At 38.1% G+C, this 18955-nt stretch overlaps 1 protein-coding gene across 1 annotated transcript in view; it reads right to left on the bottom strand.

Moving 5' to 3' along the window:
• Positions 1 to 442: 442 nt before the first annotated feature.
• COLEC10 (collectin subfamily member 10) overlaps positions 443 to 18955 on the bottom strand; it is a 38740-nt gene continuing 20227 nt past the window's right edge. Inside the window, exons 2-6 of the mRNA XM_058564454.1 lie at positions 15833 to 15904; positions 14387 to 14458; positions 5304 to 5357; positions 3543 to 3638; positions 443 to 834 (exon numbers count right to left, since the gene is read on the bottom strand). Coding sequence (XP_058420437.1) covers positions 443 to 834; positions 3543 to 3638; positions 5304 to 5357; positions 14387 to 14458; positions 15833 to 15904 — 686 coding nt within the window. The remainder of the gene's footprint in view (positions 835 to 3542; positions 3639 to 5303; positions 5358 to 14386; positions 14459 to 15832; positions 15905 to 18955) is intronic.

Here is an 18955-nt window from a genome sequence, read left to right as displayed (position 1 = left end):
CAAAGACAGATAATATCTCACCATTCTTATCAGAAGGCCTTCCCACGTGTCTGGCTTTGGGCAAGGGCAGGTTAGCCTAATCATCACAGACCAACTGTCTAATTATCCACTGAGCTAGATAGTGGTTTAGGGCTCTAGGGAGTGGTGGCCAAGAGAACATTTCATTTGAAACATAGATGACCACCTCCTGCATAACCAGTAATTCAAACTCTCTCTCAGGACCCATGTAACCTGGTGAGCTATTGGCTAAAGAACACGCCATGTATGAAATTGTTCAAAATTGTCACAGAAGAGCATGGTGATGGAGACTGCAAACTTGAGTCTATCATTTCTCACTTCTCTTGAGTTAGAATGAATTTAATGTAATTAGGAAGAAAAAAGTGAATAAAAATAACTGCAATGGTAGTCACAAAGAAATAATGAATGTGTAGTGTGAGGGAAGTTACTTTTTCTTCTTGACAAACTCACAGACGAAGTACATGGTAAGATGGCACTCGGTGTCATTCCATCTGCCTGAGCTCAGCATCTCCACACAGTCCTCATGGCCATAGGGGTCGCTGGGCTCCCCCTCCTTCCAGTTACTGTAGTTCTGCAGTGGAGTGTTGTCCGTGAACACATACTGCCCCTCCCTCTCAAGGTCATTCACCCCAATGAACACTCTGAAGAAGCCACTCTTGGCGACATAGTCAGCAATGAGTGTGTTGGCAGCTTCGTCTTTTGGCATGGCTAGCATGCCACCCCGGATCCGGCAGTGCGTCAGGGATTCCCTGTAGTTCTTCTCCTCCTGCACGATGTAGTAGAATTTCTCTTCAGTTTCCCTAATCCCTGCTATGACTTTGCAGAGAGAAAAAGAAGAGTATGATTATTCATCTCAAAAAGAAAAAGGCAAGTATATAGTATTTCTGGACTTAAATTCATTTATTCAACATTCAACAATTATTTTGCCAGGCCCTGTTGTGAGGTATGCACTGGTTTAATATTTTCTCCACTTTTCTAGTTATCAAATGAAGAACAAACTCCTACCATTTGTCTTCCCTGCACTTCCTCCTTCACTTGCCACACAACTGTGAAGCAGAGAGTTTTTTGACAAAGACTAGTTGTATGAACTGTCACCCAGCTCATCTTAGGCTATTTTTCCCATCCTAGTTTATGCTCTTGCCATACTTACAGTCCCACGAGCATGCCTTTCTTTCTTCCACATGCATGCCTTTCATGCCTGGAAGGTCTTCCCACTACTTCTATACCTGGCAAACGGTTACTTGTCCTTTAGATCTCAGTAGCAGTGTTTTCTCCTGTAAGAGCCTTTCCAATGCCCCTGGACAGACACGGGGCTCTTGTGCGTTCTCCCTCTATGTTTCCATTGCCCCTTCCACTTCATAGCACTCAACACATTTTAGCCTAATTGTTTGTTTGCGTGTCTCTTCTACTAAACTGTGAATGTCTTGAGGACAAGGACCACATCTTTGCCACTCTGTAGCCTTGGTGATTTCAACATTGCAAGGGATGATAAAAGCTTATTGAACTGATATGGGAAAACACAGGTTTTTCCACTTTGGGTCAAACTCCTGGCCTTTGAACATGTACATCGATTGAGATTGTCTATACTTCTCTCTAGGTTCATGAAGTCGACTGAGCTGCTGAGTAAATTTCAAGACAGAATTGGGGACTCAGAATCATCTTGAGCTCGTAATATGGTATACATGTTTTGGGCTTCAGGGGCATCTACATATACTTTTTAGAGCTCATAAATTAAAATTCATAAAGAAATCTGACCACTCAAATTTTAAGAACTATTGTTCTATGTTGAACCTCTGGGGTCTGGTTTATTCATTAGAGTTGAAATCATGTCAGAGACAGCATCTTCTGTACAGGTTATAACCAGAGCTATAGTTAGGTTAGTTAGTATCAAGCATTTCCTATGCCTTTAGTATTACAAGATGCAGATGAAAACAAGATGGCATCTGTGTGCTTCCAAAAATGTACAACAAGTGTAGCTGGATTACAATAAAGGAAAGTACAACAAAATAAAACCAATTGTAATGGTAACTATAATAGTTCCGTCAGTCATACTGTTTCAGAAGAAAACATATAAGCCCCACTTTAAGGGTTTTACAGTTAACTATAATGGGAAAATGGACAAGGGAAAACAAAAATGACTAATATGGGAAGTTGCAAAATTTAGAGAAACATAATGTTCCTATTGATTTGTACTGAGCGTAGAGAAGTGTGGAGGGTTAGAATTGGCTGCCTCAAAGTATGTCTCTTTACTTTGATTATTTTTAAGAACAAAAGACTCTAAAATAAACTTTTAACTTCCCCCTAACTGCCTAAAAGAATTTAAGATAAAAAGCCTGTCCCCAGGACAGGCCATCACCATAGATAACTCTGGGTATCAGTAGACTGTGAGGGTCCTTACTAAGCCCATTCTTATCAAAGTTTTGTTTACCAAACATTTGACTTTCCATTTCCATGTGAATTGCCTTCCTCTTCTTTGAAGTCCCAAACCACTACTTCCAACATCCTCCTTTGTCTTTAGCTGAAGATGATATTTAAACTGGCAGCTCGGCCATTCTGGCGAGTTACTCAGTTTTCCTGGGTCTCTCCTATGTATGCATGCTATAAAGCTTTGTTTGATTTTCTCTTGTTATTCTGTCTCATGTCAATTTTTTTTTTTTTTTTTGAATAGTGGCTTCCCAGGCTGGACCAGTCTGACCACGTGCACCTTCCTGGTTTGCTTGCTTCTTTTTTTTTTTTTTTTTTAAAGATTTTATTTATTTATTTTTCCCCCCCAAAGCCCCAGTAGATAGTGGTATGTCATAGCTTCACATCCTTCTAGTTGCTGTATGCGGGACACGGCCTCAGCAGGGCTGGAGAAGCGGTGCATCAGTGCGCACCCGGGATCCGAACCCCGGGCCGCCAGCAGCGGAGCGCACGCACTCAACCGCTAAGCCACGGGGCCGGCCCTCATGTCAATTTAATTCATAGCCCAGCCAGAAGGACTTAGAGTGGGTAGAGGAAATGTTCTTCCTCCCCTACAAAAGTCAGCAAAACCTGTATTCAAGTCCCAGCTCTACTGTTCATTTGCTCTATCTGTGGACGATGTAATCTCTGTAAACTTCAGTTTAATCATAATATCTACATCATCATTATTATTATCATTCCAAATACTCAAGAAAGCAGCTATCGTTTTTATTATTACTTCTATTTTCTGAGATGCTAGCTCTGTTTGAGTCTTGCTGTCCCTTTTTATTCTTAAAGTATAAGTTGCCAAACTTTGCCCTTTTCACCATTCCCCTCTTGTCAGAAAGTATCTTTTTCTACCCATAGGCAATGCATGTATGTATGAATTTATGTAGTGGACCTGAAGTGTCCTGGAGTCTGAGTGGACAATGAGCATTTTGAGAGAACTTTAAACTGGTGACACTATCTCAGTAGGCTTTTGCCCAACCCGAGGTATTTTCTTCCTGGAATATTGGAATTGTAGTGTTGAAAGACACTAAATCAATAGATAAATGGCACAAAACAAAAGAGAATATATTCACCATTCTTGACGAACTTCATAGACGTCTTGAGGCGAGCAACACTAATATCCAGTTGTCCCACAACTTTCCGGTACCTTCCACAATCACAGACAGTACCTTTTAAATGACAAAAACTGTGAATTCATGTTGAAGCACATGCAGATCAGTTGAAAAGAGCAATCGCTCCCTTCTCGATATTTACTATCTTTTTCTAGTTTGGCTATGTCTCTCTGAGAAGGGCTATCTTTTTAGTCTTTTATTTAAAACAACGTTTCCAATTTACATTGTCTTTAGGAATTCAGAAAATATGTTTTTAAATATTTTGAATGAGTTAAAACATAGTTCTAAACTAGATTTTTAAAAAGAAGAGTAATTATGACAAACCACTGCATACGTATTGTGGACCATTTGGTATTTTTGTCAAACACAAAATGTACTTGTCCAATCTCAGAATAAAATCTTTACAGCTTTCTTAAAATGTATTTCTAGCCAGTCTTCTCTTCTGTTGCTGCATTGTTCACTGGCTCACACAACTCTCCCAAGACAGGAGAAGGCTTACATGATGAAATCAAATGTTAATTCTGATGATCCATTTGGAGTATAGATTGAGTGTTTCAAGGACTAAGTTTAAATCTTGTGAATAGATCTAACTTACAATTTCAAGATCCACTTGTCTCATTTGTGCATTAACTATGATTTTAATTTCTGCCTTTCATTCTCCTTTGCTCCTTTATCTTTTCAATGACCTACTGATATTGTGACAGGCAAGGAATTGTAAGGAAAATGATGTGAAATTCAAATAATTCCCTTTTTCTATTTAATGGTCACTTCACATAAACATTTCCATTTTCTTTTTTATTAGTTGAAAAATAAAAAAGAATTTTATTAGCCAAAGGAAAAAATATCTGTGGCTTTGTTTATCCACATTCACAGTTAAATATAAGGGATTTTTTTTTTTTTTTTTTGGTGAGGAAGAGTGGCCCTGAGCTAACATCTGTTGCCAATCTTCCTCTTTTTACTTGAGGAAGACTGTTGCTGAGCTAACATCTGTGCCAGTTTTCCTCTATTTTGTATGTGGGATGCTGCCACAGCATGGCTTGATGAGTGGTGTGTAGGTCTGTGCCCAGGATCTGAACCTGCAAACCCTGAGTTGCTGAAGCAGAGCACACAAACTTAACCACTAATCCACTTGGCCAGCCCAAATATAAGGGATTTAAAACAGTTCTCAGAATTAGTCTTCACTACACTCTTGTAGATAGAAACAACTGAGGCTCACCAAGAACAGTCTACTTTCTTTCCCTGCATATAGCACTGGAAATAAAACTCTCATTACTCAGGGAGAATCTTCCTGGCCATTGAAGGCATGTTCTGTAACCATGGGCCTTTCTGTATCAGGCCAAGTTGCTGCTGGCAAACTGCTGGCCACTATTCGGTTGAGATGACGGAGGAATGTGAATCATGCTGATACAGTCCTATTGCTGAGGCCATTGTGGATTCTCCTCTTGGTCTAGGAGAGTGAGGGCTGCTTCCTGATGTGCTAGGTTTACCTCCTCACAGCAAGCAGGACGGGGATGGAACGTGCCATCATCCCCTTCCACAGGGCTTGGAAAGTCGTCAGCAGGTAGAAAGGACAGTCCCCTTCTTCCCTTTCCCCGAATCCAAGTAAAATAAAGTTAAGCACACTGAAAAGACTCTTGTTTTTCTGTAAAAACATATTTATTTTTGAGATGAATACATTTGGAATGATGCTATAAATTAACGAGAAAAATAAGCATATCATACCTGCTTTCCCTTTTCCTCCAGGTATCCCAGGCAAACCCTTTTCCCCTTTGTCACCTGAATAAAAACAATAGCCACAAAAAGAACGATTAAATAAAATGGGGAATTATTTCAGACAGACAATAAATCAGAGGAAACAGTTTTTAAATTTCATTTGCAATATCTCCAACTAATATTCTTTGGTTTCATATAAATAATTTGATTTTGAGTTGGCTACGCAGGTACAACTAACCAAACAGGTCAATTTGTTTAGATTGAATGTAGAATTCCAGTAGGATGTGAAAGAAACATTGAAATTTATGTCACCTACCCTATTAACATGTTTTTATAATGTGGCCTTCTGAATAAGGCTAATAAAATTTTCTGCATGTTTTAAATTTTAAACTACTGTTGTTTTGCATATGTGGATCAATTGATTAGCACATAGCAGTGTCTGTGTATTTATTAGGCCTCCAAGTTCTTCCTCGTGGCTTTGCCCTTGGATTTTCACAAACACGTATTGTGCTTTTTCAATTTACTTCAACAAATATTTACTATTTACTTACTCTATGCAAGACAAAAGTCTTGGTACTTTGAGAGGATATAAAGAGAGACAAGATTAAATTTCTGACTTGAAGGAGTTTACACTTTTTAGAAGAGATGTGATGTATGCAAATATCTATAATATAAAGTTGTGTCAAATATATTATACCAAAATATCAACCTTGATAACTTTCCCTTCTGCTCTTCTTTGTATGTGAACATTTTCTTGTTCAGTCAGAGGCATCCACAAAATAATTCTCAGAGAATCAGGATTATTAAAGCAGAGAGAAAAATATGTTGATGTTTTTCAGCTTCAAAATAAACTCTTGAAGCCCGACATCAGACACAATAATTGAAAGCAAAAGCTTTTGATTTATAAGAGGAAATGTTTGGCTGAAGTTCTTGAGAATCAAAAGAGAAGATCCTGATAGAAGTGAAATAGAGTTTATGCTTCAATGATGATCTGGAAAAAGAACAAGAAAGAGCTCAAGAGGGATAAACACGGAATGAAGGTCATCCAGGCTAGAAAAGAGTATGCAGCTTACACTTGTAGGAGTTTGGTGTGGCCAGGAATTGGGTATACCACCCAAGGGGGCAATGTGAGGGGGAATGAAGTCAGCATTGAGGTTCTGCCTAACTGCACCCTTTACCAGCAAAAGGGAATAAGTGGGAGCCACTCTAAAACCCATAGGGTGTTCTGAGTTGCCGGCCCATTAGCTGTCCTTCTCGTCACTGTCTGCTGACTGCTTTTCATTAAGTGTCCTGTACATATTGACTGTTGATTGTCCAGAAAGGCCTGACTGTCAGGGCCCCAATGATTTGCTGAGCCTTTCCAAATTGACCCATGTGGACACTTTTCTTTACAGTGATGCCAGACATTCAAGAGCTCTCCAGACAGAAAGAGGGGGTCCTTGAAACATGGAATGCAGTTTAAGTACGCAGGAGGAAGCCTCAGAACTTGTACTTGGATGAAATGAGATAAAGATGAAATCTATGACAATAGAATGTGATAAATATTGTAAGAGAGAAGGAGCTAGAAGAGATAGTGCTTCAGCTAGAAGGATGGAGGAGGGCTCTCCTGAGGAGGTAGCCTTGGAGCTTGACTATGAAAAGCTTCAGCAGGTGAAGATGGGAACAACGTAGGGGACAACATAGAGTAAAGGTACAGTTGGGAAAAAAGCATGCAAATATGCCAAGCACCATGATGAGGAAGACAGATCTGCTCACACCTAAGTTGTGCCCTGCAAATTCCTCATTTCCCTTATATGTACATTGGAAAAGATAAGAATAGATTTTGAAAATATATGAATGGAAGAAAGGGAAAATATATTTGCTAAGTGCCAATAATTTGTCAAGTACTGTTTTGATACTTTGTAGATATTATCATATTAAATCCAATGAGCTAGGCACTATCATTATCTTTATTCTGCAACGGAAGAAACTGAGGATCAGAGAGGCAAAATAATTTGCTCAAGGACATCCAGCAATTCAATGGCAGTGTTAGCATGGAAACCCAACCACTTCTGACTCCCCAGCTCACGGTGCTTCCCAAATAATTTAAGCAATAATTTAATGAAGGAAAACAAAGGGTTTGAAAAATGTTATCAAAAGTTGAAAGGAATATCAGTCCTACCACCACCAAAAACTGTATGGACTTAAAAGATCGTATGGTTTAATGGTTTATATTTTGGTTTAATATGGTTATATCTAATATATAAAAGATAATATGGTTTAATATTTTAATTTTTAAATAATGTATTTTCTTTATATGTGAATCCTTTTACTTCAACATGGGCTAAAAGTTGATTCTGGTTCTGCTGTGTTCCTAGTTCTGGGGTAAGCTCAATAATGGACATAAAAGAAGCATAGAGTATTTGCTTTGGAAAATGATGAGTTTTTAAGGAACACAAAGCACACACAAGAGACCAAGGAGATGAGACTCTTTCACTATCATTCATTAACAGAGTGAAATAATGGAAACGTATGGTAAGTATTCAGAGAAGGCAAAGATGGCTGTGGATCAGAGTAGAGAAGGCTTCACTGAGGTAGTAGCCTGTAACTGGATCTTAGGAGTGTGGGAAACAGATTCTTAAACTGCTAAGTGGCTTTTTTTCTGACAAGATATAAGTACTGTGACTACTTTCTAGTATTGTGACATGAATTTCTTTCCTTTTTAGCAAATGGGAAAGTCAAAGCAATATGGTGGAGTGAAAGACCATGGAAGTCCAAAAAAGCAGGGCTTGAATCCTGGCTCTGCCACTTACTAGCTGAATGAGGACAGGCGGCTTAGTTTTTGTAAGCCTCCACCTCATCATTTTTAAAGCGAAATAATGGTACCTAAAACCATAAGATCATTAAGGAGGATAAATTAGATAATGTCATCTTATCACGGGCTTAGCTCTGTGCTTGACTCCTAGAGGATGCTCAACCATTGTTAGCTTCTGCCCTTAAATCAGAGTCATGGTTAATTAAAGCATATGCCAAGCACTTAGCCAGTTCACGGAGGATGTCAGCTTATAAACTCTGATTCTATAAAATGAGTTCTGGTTTAAAGTCATACACAAAATCTCATTTTGGCCCACGAGCAGGAACATGTCTGTAATAACTGTCTTAAGGTTGAAGAATTAGAGGTTGCATTTAAGCAAACAAACAAAAAATCATAATGCTTTCACTGTAAAAGGATTACTGACCTTAAGTGAAAACATTTATTTTGCTGTGAGATTGAATTTACCTGTACTAAATCATTCTTTCTTACTCCTCAAATGAAATATTGACATCCAGAAAGCTACCTTATCCATGCAAGTGACAACATTAAGGTCAGTCCAGAAAGTGGAGATTGATCTGAGCTGGTGCAAAATTTAGAAGGGCCATTGACAAAATGAGGACAATAAATTTCAAAGTACAGATTAAAAATGAAATTAATCCAGGCGAGCCAGAACATTGAACCTCCATTTTTTTTGAAATTCCAGGACATGCTCATAAATTTTGATGGCATATCTCTGGAAGAGAAAGAAATCTTAGCCAATGGTGGAAATGGATATTAAGGGAAAGTGGTACTTATAAAGAGTGGAAGAGAGGGCCACATCATAGAAAGTAAGATATTTTATCATTCATTTTTTTATCCTTAATGCAACAAATATTTAGAAAGTTTCTATTATATGATAAGCATTAGGATAAAATGGTTAAAAAGTAGGGTCCCCCCATAAAGCTTATACTTATTTAAGCAAATAGATCCAATAAATCTTTCATTCATTTGTTCCCCTCAGATGTTCACAGTCTATAGGGGGAAACAGAGAAGCTGATAAGCCATGACAATGAGTAAAATGATAGAGGTGTGTACTGGGTGCATATCCACTGAGCATGAATGAGGAATTGGCCTGAAGAAGATGAGGTTAGTTAACCCCATTGTTTCAAGATTGTTACTTTTTCAATATTTGTGGAAGTTTGTCCACATTGAGACTCAGAATATCACACTAAAACTCTTGACCATTCCTTGTCTCTGTCATCTACCACCCTCCCAAGTTACCTAGTCTTATTCTATGAAAGAATTAAGACTTGGCTCTAAGTCATTAACTCCAACTCTCCTAGTTGGAGTCTTATCTAGATTTAACTCATCTAAACCTAAGAAAGTACAACATCTGGAAAAACTCATTGACAAATGAAGTGTTTGAATTCTGGATATGTCCACGGCAGTGACTTACCCTCGTCTTCCACTTCTGTTCATCTCCAGGGCAATACTTGGGATCTGAACCTCATCTAACACGGGTTCATCTCAGAAATCTGGGTATCAACATTCCACTTTCTGGCTACATCTTTCCCTCCCTTTAACAAGTTGTTAAATGAAGCTGATACAGCCAGGAGCAGATCTATGCTGCATTTTATCTGACGCTTATACAATTTGAGGAGCCCTCTTTAAGAAAAATAATACAAAGTTACAAATGGAAAAGTGGTTATAAATATGAGTAATCGGGGCTGGCCCAGTGGTCTACTGGTTAAGTTTGCACACTCTGCTTTGGCGGCCTGGGGTTCACATGTTCGGATACCGGGTGCGGACCTATGCACTGCTTATCAAGCCATGCTGTGGCAGGCGTCCCACATATGAAGTAGAGGAAGATTGGCATGGATGTTAGCCCAGGGCCAATCTTCCTCAGCAAACAGAGGAGGATTAGCAACAGATTTAGCTCAGGGCTAATGTTCCTCACCCCCCACCAAAAAAAAGAATACTTATTATAAGAAAATAAATAAAAGCAAATCACTAAATTTTGAAAGTAGACAAATGTCACATTACAAAATTCACTAAGAATCATAATATTTTCATTAATAAATGAATTTTGTGCCTCCACAATTCTTTTTTCATACATTATGGGCTGCATATGTTTGGCTGCATTCATGGTCAACTGACCTAGCACTATTCATTGATAGTTGCATTGTTTCCCATTATAAAGTAATGTCAACTTTGCATAAGTCAAGTTTGGGGGTCTGTTTCTGCATACTCTATTCCTTTCCATTGGTCTGTTTGTCTGTTTCTGCACTGAATCAACACTATCTCAATGGCTGTAGCTTTATAATAAATGTTTAAATTCAGTAACTTAAATCTTCCACCTTATTTTTCTTTTTCAAGACTGTCTTGGGTATTCTTGGTTCTTTTCATTTTGATATAAATTTTGAATTGGCTTATCAATTTCCAAGAGAAATACATCTGGGATGTTGATTGAGGTAGCATCGAATCTATAGATTACTTTGGGGAGAACTAACATCTTAACAATATTGAGTCTTCCAATCCATGAGTGTAGTTTACCTCCGTTTCCTTAGATATTCTTTAAGGTCTCTCATTATCATTATGTAATGTTTGTGGTAGAAGCCTTATAGGTCTTTTGTTAGATTTATTCCTAGATATTTGATAATTTTGATGCTATAATAAATGACATCTTTTTAATTTCATTTTTTTAAAATTACTTCTGGTATGTAGAAACAAAATTGATTTTTATATGTTAAACTGTCTAAAAAACTTAACAATACAAATAACTAATCTGTAGATTCTTCTGTATTTTCTGGATATATAATCATGTCATCTGCAAATAATGAGGCTTTTATTTCTTCATTTCCAATTATTATGATTCTTATCTCTCATTCTTGCAATTTTTCCTCTGGCTAGAACCTCTTCTATAATATAGATTAGAATTGGTGGTGAGGGCTGTGCTCATCTCATTCCCAATCTCAGGAGAGAAGTGTTCAATATTTCATTATCGAGCAGGATTTTTAAACAAGCGTTGTTGTTGTTGATATTCCTTTCATATTAAATATTTTTCCTTTTATTTCTAATTTGCTAAGATTTTTCAAAAACATGAATAGATGTAGTTTAATTAAATGTTTTTCAGAATTGTTGGAGTTCCAACAGGAAATTTTCATTTTTGAAATGAAAAAAGAGTGGCATTTTCCAAGGCCACTCTTCTTTGGCAGGCCTTGAATACTAATTCGGTTTGAGCAACTTCCTGCTCAAGCCTCTGAATCTTTTACTGCTGCCTCGCTGCTGAGTTGGTGAATGACTTGAAAGGAAAAGTAGTACAGAATGTAGAACTCACCTTAGTGTGATTCCCTCCTCCTCCAGATCATGGCCCCTAAATTCCTGTTCAATTTGGTAGCCCTCTCATGCCTTCAAATATATATTTGCTTTTTGTGTTCTTGTTTGTTTTTTTGACCCAGCTAGCAGAGGGATTTAATGCAGGTGAATCTCTCACGGCCTATAGCAGAAATCTGAATTTTGTTATTATTATTAATAGTGTAAGACGTTTCTTTCACATTTACAACTCATTACTGATGATGTATCTAAATTAAGAATATTGTCAAATTTGAGAATACCTCTGTAAAGTCTTTTTCACATATAAGATGTTAGATTTGGAAAAACTTTCCACAGACTAGCTCTGGCCCTGTACATTTCAAACCTTGTTTCATTTCCACAGTCCACACATATCTTGTGCTGGATGCTCCAGGACACAGTCATATGATGATCTGACCTCTTCCCCTGCACTTTTTCATCGTGACTTTGGATAGATCTGCACAGTAAGTGGTAGGAGTATTCTTGGAAGCTATTCCTACATTGGAATTGTTAACTGTACATGGAAGTAACTGCAAACTACATAAATATATCCTATGAAGTCCAAATAAAACATGTCCCTCCCTCAAATTCTTCTTAGCTAGTTCCCAAAATACTTGTGTTCACTCCAAAAACCACCTGACACAGGAGCAGTGTGATGGAAGGAGATTGACGTAGGAGACAGTAGTCTTAACTCATGCTTTCTCAGTGGGGGCAATATCACCTCAAGGATGCAGAAGTTGGTTCTTGGGGGGAGGTGAAAGAATCTTACTCTTTTTTTATATATAAATCACAAATATACACACAATACATAACAGATATATAGTCCATAGGTGGTATTAAAATTTCATAGGAGGGGACAATTAAGACAAATATTCTAAAAAGATTTTTAGGGGTGCAAAATTTTAAAAAAAAATGTTGAGAGGCACTATTCTAATCAGTTGAGGTTAAAATGTCTTACTTTACAAATTTTGCCCAGACATAAGTCCCTGTGCATTCATGCTAAGGCTCCTCTCAGGGTCTTGGGAAGGACCCAAGCAAATGAGGGGCTCTGAAGCCAAAGTTTCGTTAGCTTCATTGTAAAACCATTAGAGATACGTGCTACAGTAGGACTCATGATCTATAAGGGGTCCATGGAGTTCTTCTCAGCTATGAGGATTTTAACCAAGTGAACATACAATATATAATATCATACAATATAAGCCACTATAACCATAGCAATTTCTCTTCAGTGGCGTTGCCCTCTTTCTGCCCTCAAATGCAGGTCAAAGGAAATTTCTTAAAGGAATGAGTTGGAAAAGAGTGGAGAGAGAAGTACTGAGCTACAGGATGAGGGCAGAGGGGCCACAGCCTCAGCTCAGACAGCATCTATCAACTTGCCTATAAGAACACACTGCTGGCCACTGCGAGGCACGTGTTTGATTATGGAGCTGCTCAAGCATGTATGGAAGGTTGGACCATACAAGGCTGCAGAATTCTATTCCCCATGGCACTGAGTTTCCCCTGATCTATACCTTTGCACAAGTATCTCTTGCATCTCCCTCCAATGCCTTTTCCCCATTTCCATAAACACGTTACTATTCTTCAAGACCTAAGTCAGTTCTTCTTCATGTCAGTCTTGCCTTATTCTCCCACATGGTTCCTGTAGTAGTCATATAGTTATTCAGTATTATAATTCCTTCTGAGAAAGTTCTATCTTCCTAAACAGTCTATGAGTTCCTTGCAATAAAATTTGATTCTCATTTAACTTTTTATTTTCAAACCAAGCAGGCCAATGCCTGTATGAATCACTGAATATCTGAAGCAATTAGAAACTGCTACCATTGTGGGGCTTTATGAGAAGACAGTAAGGAAAGAGTGTTTAGATAATAAAGAGAAGGTTACTCTATTTTGCAGTATTGCAGCAGTAATTATGTACAGGATCAGGACAGGACTGAAAACAAAAGAGTGTGCACGTACATACTTCAAGTTCCTGTCCTGTTAATAGATCCCAGACACAGAATTATTATTATCCCACTCAAATTAAGAAAGAAAATTATACTGTTCTGTGCTACCTTGAGCTTTACAAATAGTTTTCTACTACAGAACACGCTTCATGGTCATGATACCCATTTTAATTGTATCCAGATTCCAACCAGTAGATCCCAGGAGAGAATTCAATATAGAGATGACTCAAACTTGACATTTGATTCTGTCTCTGAATTTCTGTTATATTTTGCTCAAGTCCCTTTCTTTTTAGACACATTTATGTACAGAAGAAACAGCCAATATAAGAAGAAAGAGAAAATTCATATTTTTTCTATATGTATATGTATGTTTTATTTGAATTTATATTTTTAAGAGTGTTTTAAAAAACAGTGTTGGAATTGTGTTGTGTCCCTCCCTTTCAGCTCCATGTTGTTCATTGGCTTTCAGACAAATACCGCAGCTCTGTGGAGGCAGCTCATGATCCAGATGGACTAGCTGTCTTGGGAGTATTTTTACAGATGAGAGTCCACTATACTTAAAATCCATTTTAGGGGCTGGCCTGTTGGCACAGTGGTTAAGTGCGTGCGCTCTGCTTCCGTGGCCCGGGGTTTGCAGGTTCAGATCCCAGGCGGGCACCGATGCACCGCTTGTCAAGCCATGCTGTGGTGACGTCCCATATAAAGTAGAGGAACATGGGCACAGATGTTAGCCCAGGGCCAATCTTCCTCAGCAAAAAGAGGAGGATTGGCATCAGATGTTAGCTCAGGGCTGATCTTCCTCACAAAAAACAAAAAACAAAAAAGAAATCCATTTTAAATAATTATGTTGATTAAAGGTTTCAGTCGTGGAATAGACAGTCTAGGTTTTTTTTTTTTTTGAGAAAACTCATATCTTAAAAGAAAGAAAAAGGATCATTTTCATGATATAGAGTCTTTCAAAATATAGCAGGAGTATGCTCAATTTGCTTTGAGTTGCTACCGGAGAAGAGTAAAATGCGGCTTACCCTTCCTGCCGATGGGCCCAGTCTTGCCAATGTTGCCCAGGTCTCCTATATCACCCAGGTCTCCCTTAATTCCTGAAAAGCAAAGCATGTCATTTTTATATCCCAAAGTTTTATTTTCCCTTTAAAGATGTGGCTAATATATGATAGTCACTTGAAGGAAATACCAAAATTGCATTCTTCTCTCTGTGGTATATAATATATATCCTGTTCTATATTATCTGTTTTAATAGCATTCTAATGTACATATTAAAATTAAAATGTGGCTGAGTATGACAATCTTGGACCTAATGATACTAAAATGCTTACTGATGTAATAATTCTAAAAGGTCTATAGCAGAGGATGTTTAATCTAAAGGTCAGATAAGGGGCTGAGTGGAAGAATTCTTGCATTCCATTCTAATTCTGTTCCTCTCGAGATCCATTTTTGGCTTCACTATGGGATTCTATTTCCTCTCTATTTTAAAATGAGATTTGACTATTTCCGCCACTTTAAAAAAAGGGAGGGAAGGCACAATCATAAAAACTAGTGATCAAAGGGATATCAGAGACTGTCCTACCAAGTTTTTATCCAAAAAAATATGATCAAAGCACTGAGTTCCTCCAACACTGTTATTAATTTTGTTTTTTTATGATGATCTAAAAAATATTCATCAATTATAAAACTATATTTTGTGATAATACTTTTGCAATAGTTTGTACATATTTATAGACTATTGTACATATTTATAGAATAAGAAGAATTTAAATCAGCATTCCTCAAATTGAGGTCTCAAAGGCTTGTGAGTCTTTTCTTCTCTTTAAATTACTGAAGATTTTAAAGTCGGTGTTCGAGGGCCACTACCTTGCAGCAGTTGGCAGAGACTATTTCTAGTGCTTGGAAGACTCATGCTTACACATCACAGTCCAGAGGCTATCCTTTGGTGAGACCTACTCTTGGCTTTGTGAGTAAAAACATTCCAGCCTTTGTGTTATCCTCATTTTCTATGCTCCTACTCCTCCCTACCATTCACCAGAGATCTTAGAGAAGGCGAGTAAATCAATGGACCAGACAACTCTTTTTGTTCCTTCTCAACTTCCTCCTTAAGCTCTAGGCCAGCCAAAAACAGTTGCTTAGCAGTGGCTTCCGAGGAGAGACACAGCTATGAACACAGCTGTGTTTCTAAAATTTATTTCTTAGATATTCCAGGAGACTGCTATTCCCTGGGGCCTCCAGAGTGTTCCACTCTGGCCAGCCCTAAGGATCCAGCTTAAGAAATGTGTCCAAGTCTTGTTGACAGGCGATCTAATAAGAACTCTCTGGTGGCGAGTAAATTCATATCTGAAATATATTTCCTGCATCTTTGGAGCAGAGTGTGTTATGAAAGCTGCTAATTTCCAGGGCAAGGTCAGGAGAGAGAGAAGAGCAATTCTAACATTATAGTGTCAAATTCAAATCATTTTACCTACCTTTTGGCCCCATGCGTCCCACTTTGCCATGTTTTCCCTCTTCTCCTGGATCTCCTTTTTCACCATCATCTCCTTTTGAAATGGAAAATGAGTGAGTGAGGCAGCTCAAATAGTAACATAAGCACCTACTCCCCAGGATACGGTGAACATGGTTGGACTCCATCCCGCAGCTCAGTGCTTGCCTTGCAACTCTGATGTGAGAATGCATATAGGCCCTCATGGACTGGACATTCAGGAAAAGAGAAGAAACTTCCAGAACCTTTTCTCTTTCACTTTTCTCCACAACTACTTCTATGTTTAAAGAAATATCCTTGCTGGTGAATCCCTGAAAAGTTTGTTTGGCCTGACAAACCTATAGTTTTGCTGGAGAATCTGGCAAAATCTACAAGCATTTACAAGTATATATCAATATACATGTATACAGATGTACTATGTATAAAAATATATATAGGGCCTGGCCCCATGGCATAGTGGTTAAGTTCAGCACGTTCCACTTTTGTGGCTCAGGTTTGCAGGTTCAGATCTCAAGTGTGGACCTACACCACTCATCAGCCGTGCTGTGGCGGGGACCCACATACAAAATAGAGAAAGACTGGCACAGAGGTTAGTTCAGGGTGGATTTTCCTCAAGCAAAAATAAATAAATAAATAAATACTTTCTAAAATATATATATACACAATATGAATATATATTTATATATGTTATATAAATATATACAATTCTATAAATATATAATAATATAAAAATATTATGTATAATATATGTAAATTTATTACTCACTGCATGCTTGGGGACCCCAAAATTATAGGCGTGGACCAGGAAGCTATGAACAGAAGACTAGATAGGAATGGGGAACTTTGCAGTTCTGTGGAGAAGCGACTTTCTTAGTCATAGGTGAGTCTAGCTCTAGCACCTCACCCAATCAAGAAGGACTGAGTGAGTGATTTAATGAAAAGTGCCCTGTACTGTGAATCAGGAGTCCCGGATTTTAATGTCATGGTAGTCACCGATAGGTTGAGCAAATCTTTAACAGTTAGTGATTGAACTTATTGGCTTTGGAATACAACAGATCTGGACTTGAGATTCAGCTCTACCACTTACTATCTGGAGAAAGTTGGATATGAGTCTCATTTTTCTCTCCTTCAAAATGAACTAATAACACCCACTAGAGAGTGCTCTGAAGAACCTGGAATAAGATAATATGCATAAAAGACAAAATCAGTGCTTAACAATAGTGGCTATTGTTATTCTTTCCTTTATACTTAAGTTTCCTCATCCTTTACCTGGAAATAACACATGGCCTCCCTACCTCTCTCAAGTGTTTTAGGATCAACAAGGTGAGCGTGTGACTGTGCTTTGAAAATAAAGAGCTCAACACACACGATGTTATGACCAGCACCTGCATTATCACCACAGCAATCTGAGGACATGAAGGAGTCCCATCCACCACTACTGGAAAGAAGTAGGTAAAAGGCTTCTAAAGAAAAAAGTGAAATTCCTGGGATTTGACAGTTTGGGAGAGAGAAAGTTGAAATGTTCATTTATTTATCCAGAAAAAGCACGACCAGCCATTTTCTTTTTTTTTTTTTTTCTGAGAGCAGAGTGTTATTATTTTAAATGAAAGCATAAGCAATGTATGGAAGACTTGGGTTTCCAGGTTGTGAGGTTGGTCAAGCATTGGAACGCTTCGCATGGAAGCTGTAGAATGTCTTTCTGGAAAAGGATTTCAAAAAAGAATGCACAGATGGTTTGTGTAATCAGACCAGAGGGGTGATGTGGGTGGTCTAGATGGCATTTCTCCAGCTAAAGTTACTAGTGAATGTTTATTGAGCAATTGCAATGTGTGCCACATACTGTGCTAATGTAATTATCATAGCAATTCTAGGAGGTGAACATTATTATTATTCCATTATACGAACAGAAAAACTGAGATTTGAGAATAAGGTGCTTGTCTATTGTCATAGAGCTTGTGAGTGGTAGAACTAAGATTCAACAACGTGTGGTCTTTGCCCTTCCAGATCCCTACCTGTAAACAATGGTCCCTTCCAGTCTAGGCTTCTGTGATTCTTAGCAGATTGTGGAGTACAGAGAACTTCGCACTGTGCCAATTTTTTCAGGTAAGATGCAGAAAGAATGACAGTTCAGAGGAGATGCAGAAAGAATGACAGTTTTGTTCTTTTGTTAAACAAAAAATATAATGGGAAAGAAAAAAATCCCAGCTTATTATCTCAATGACTTACATTGTAACTACAATGTAATTACTCAATACATTCTCACAGAGAATGTCTCCTTGAGGTGGTTTAGTATAATTGAGACCTGGCTTTGCCACTTGCTAGCTGGGAGAACTTGGGAAGTCCTTCAACTCTTTTGAGCCTTGTTTTACTATTTGTAGAATGGACAAAATAATATCTTTTTCAGAGAGTTCTAGTAAAGGAAAAATTAGAGAAGTATTTTCCTTCAGGAAGCCCTCTCTAACACTCTCGGGCTGGGCTAAATTCTCCCTCTAATTACCTTCATTGTTTAAATTATCACTTTATACTGAGCGAGTCAGTCTGTGCTATGCCTTACACTTGTCTGTGACTGGTGGGGTGGCTGGAGTCATGAGTGATTTATTCTAGCATCTCCAGAGTTTAACACACTGCCTGGCTCTGGTGCTTAATAAATGTAGTTGAACTGGATATGCTTTGTAAGCCATAACACATTTTACAAATGTAATGATAGTGTTCATCGAATACTATGTGCCAAAATGTTCTTAGTACTTGACATGCATTCTATCATTAGATCCCCACAACAACTTTTGAGGTGGATACTATTCTTAGCTCCATTTTACAGATGAGGAAATAGGGCCAAAAAGAGGTTAAGTAACCTCCCAGGGTTGCACAGTTCATAAGTGCTAAAGCCAGGATTCGAACCAGGGGATTTGCCCTCAAAGCTCATGTTCTGAACAAACTGTATGATTTGGAACAAATTTCTCACTTCACACTTCTGGATCTTGGATTGCTAGTCTGTACAGTGAGACTAAAGATGCATGTCCTGCTCACCAAAAGGCAAGATCAAAGGCAAGCATGTATGCGAATTACTTTGTGACTCATAAAACCACACGAATGTGAATTATTGGTGCCA

The sequence above is a fragment of the Diceros bicornis genome, chromosome 21 (assembly GCF_020826845.1).
Source record: "Diceros bicornis minor isolate mBicDic1 chromosome 21, mDicBic1.mat.cur, whole genome shotgun sequence".
NCBI classification, from domain to species: domain Eukaryota; kingdom Metazoa; phylum Chordata; class Mammalia; order Perissodactyla; family Rhinocerotidae; genus Diceros; species Diceros bicornis.
Note: the sequence above shows the minus strand (reverse complement) of the source record. Positions and strands in the feature narration are given on the sequence as shown.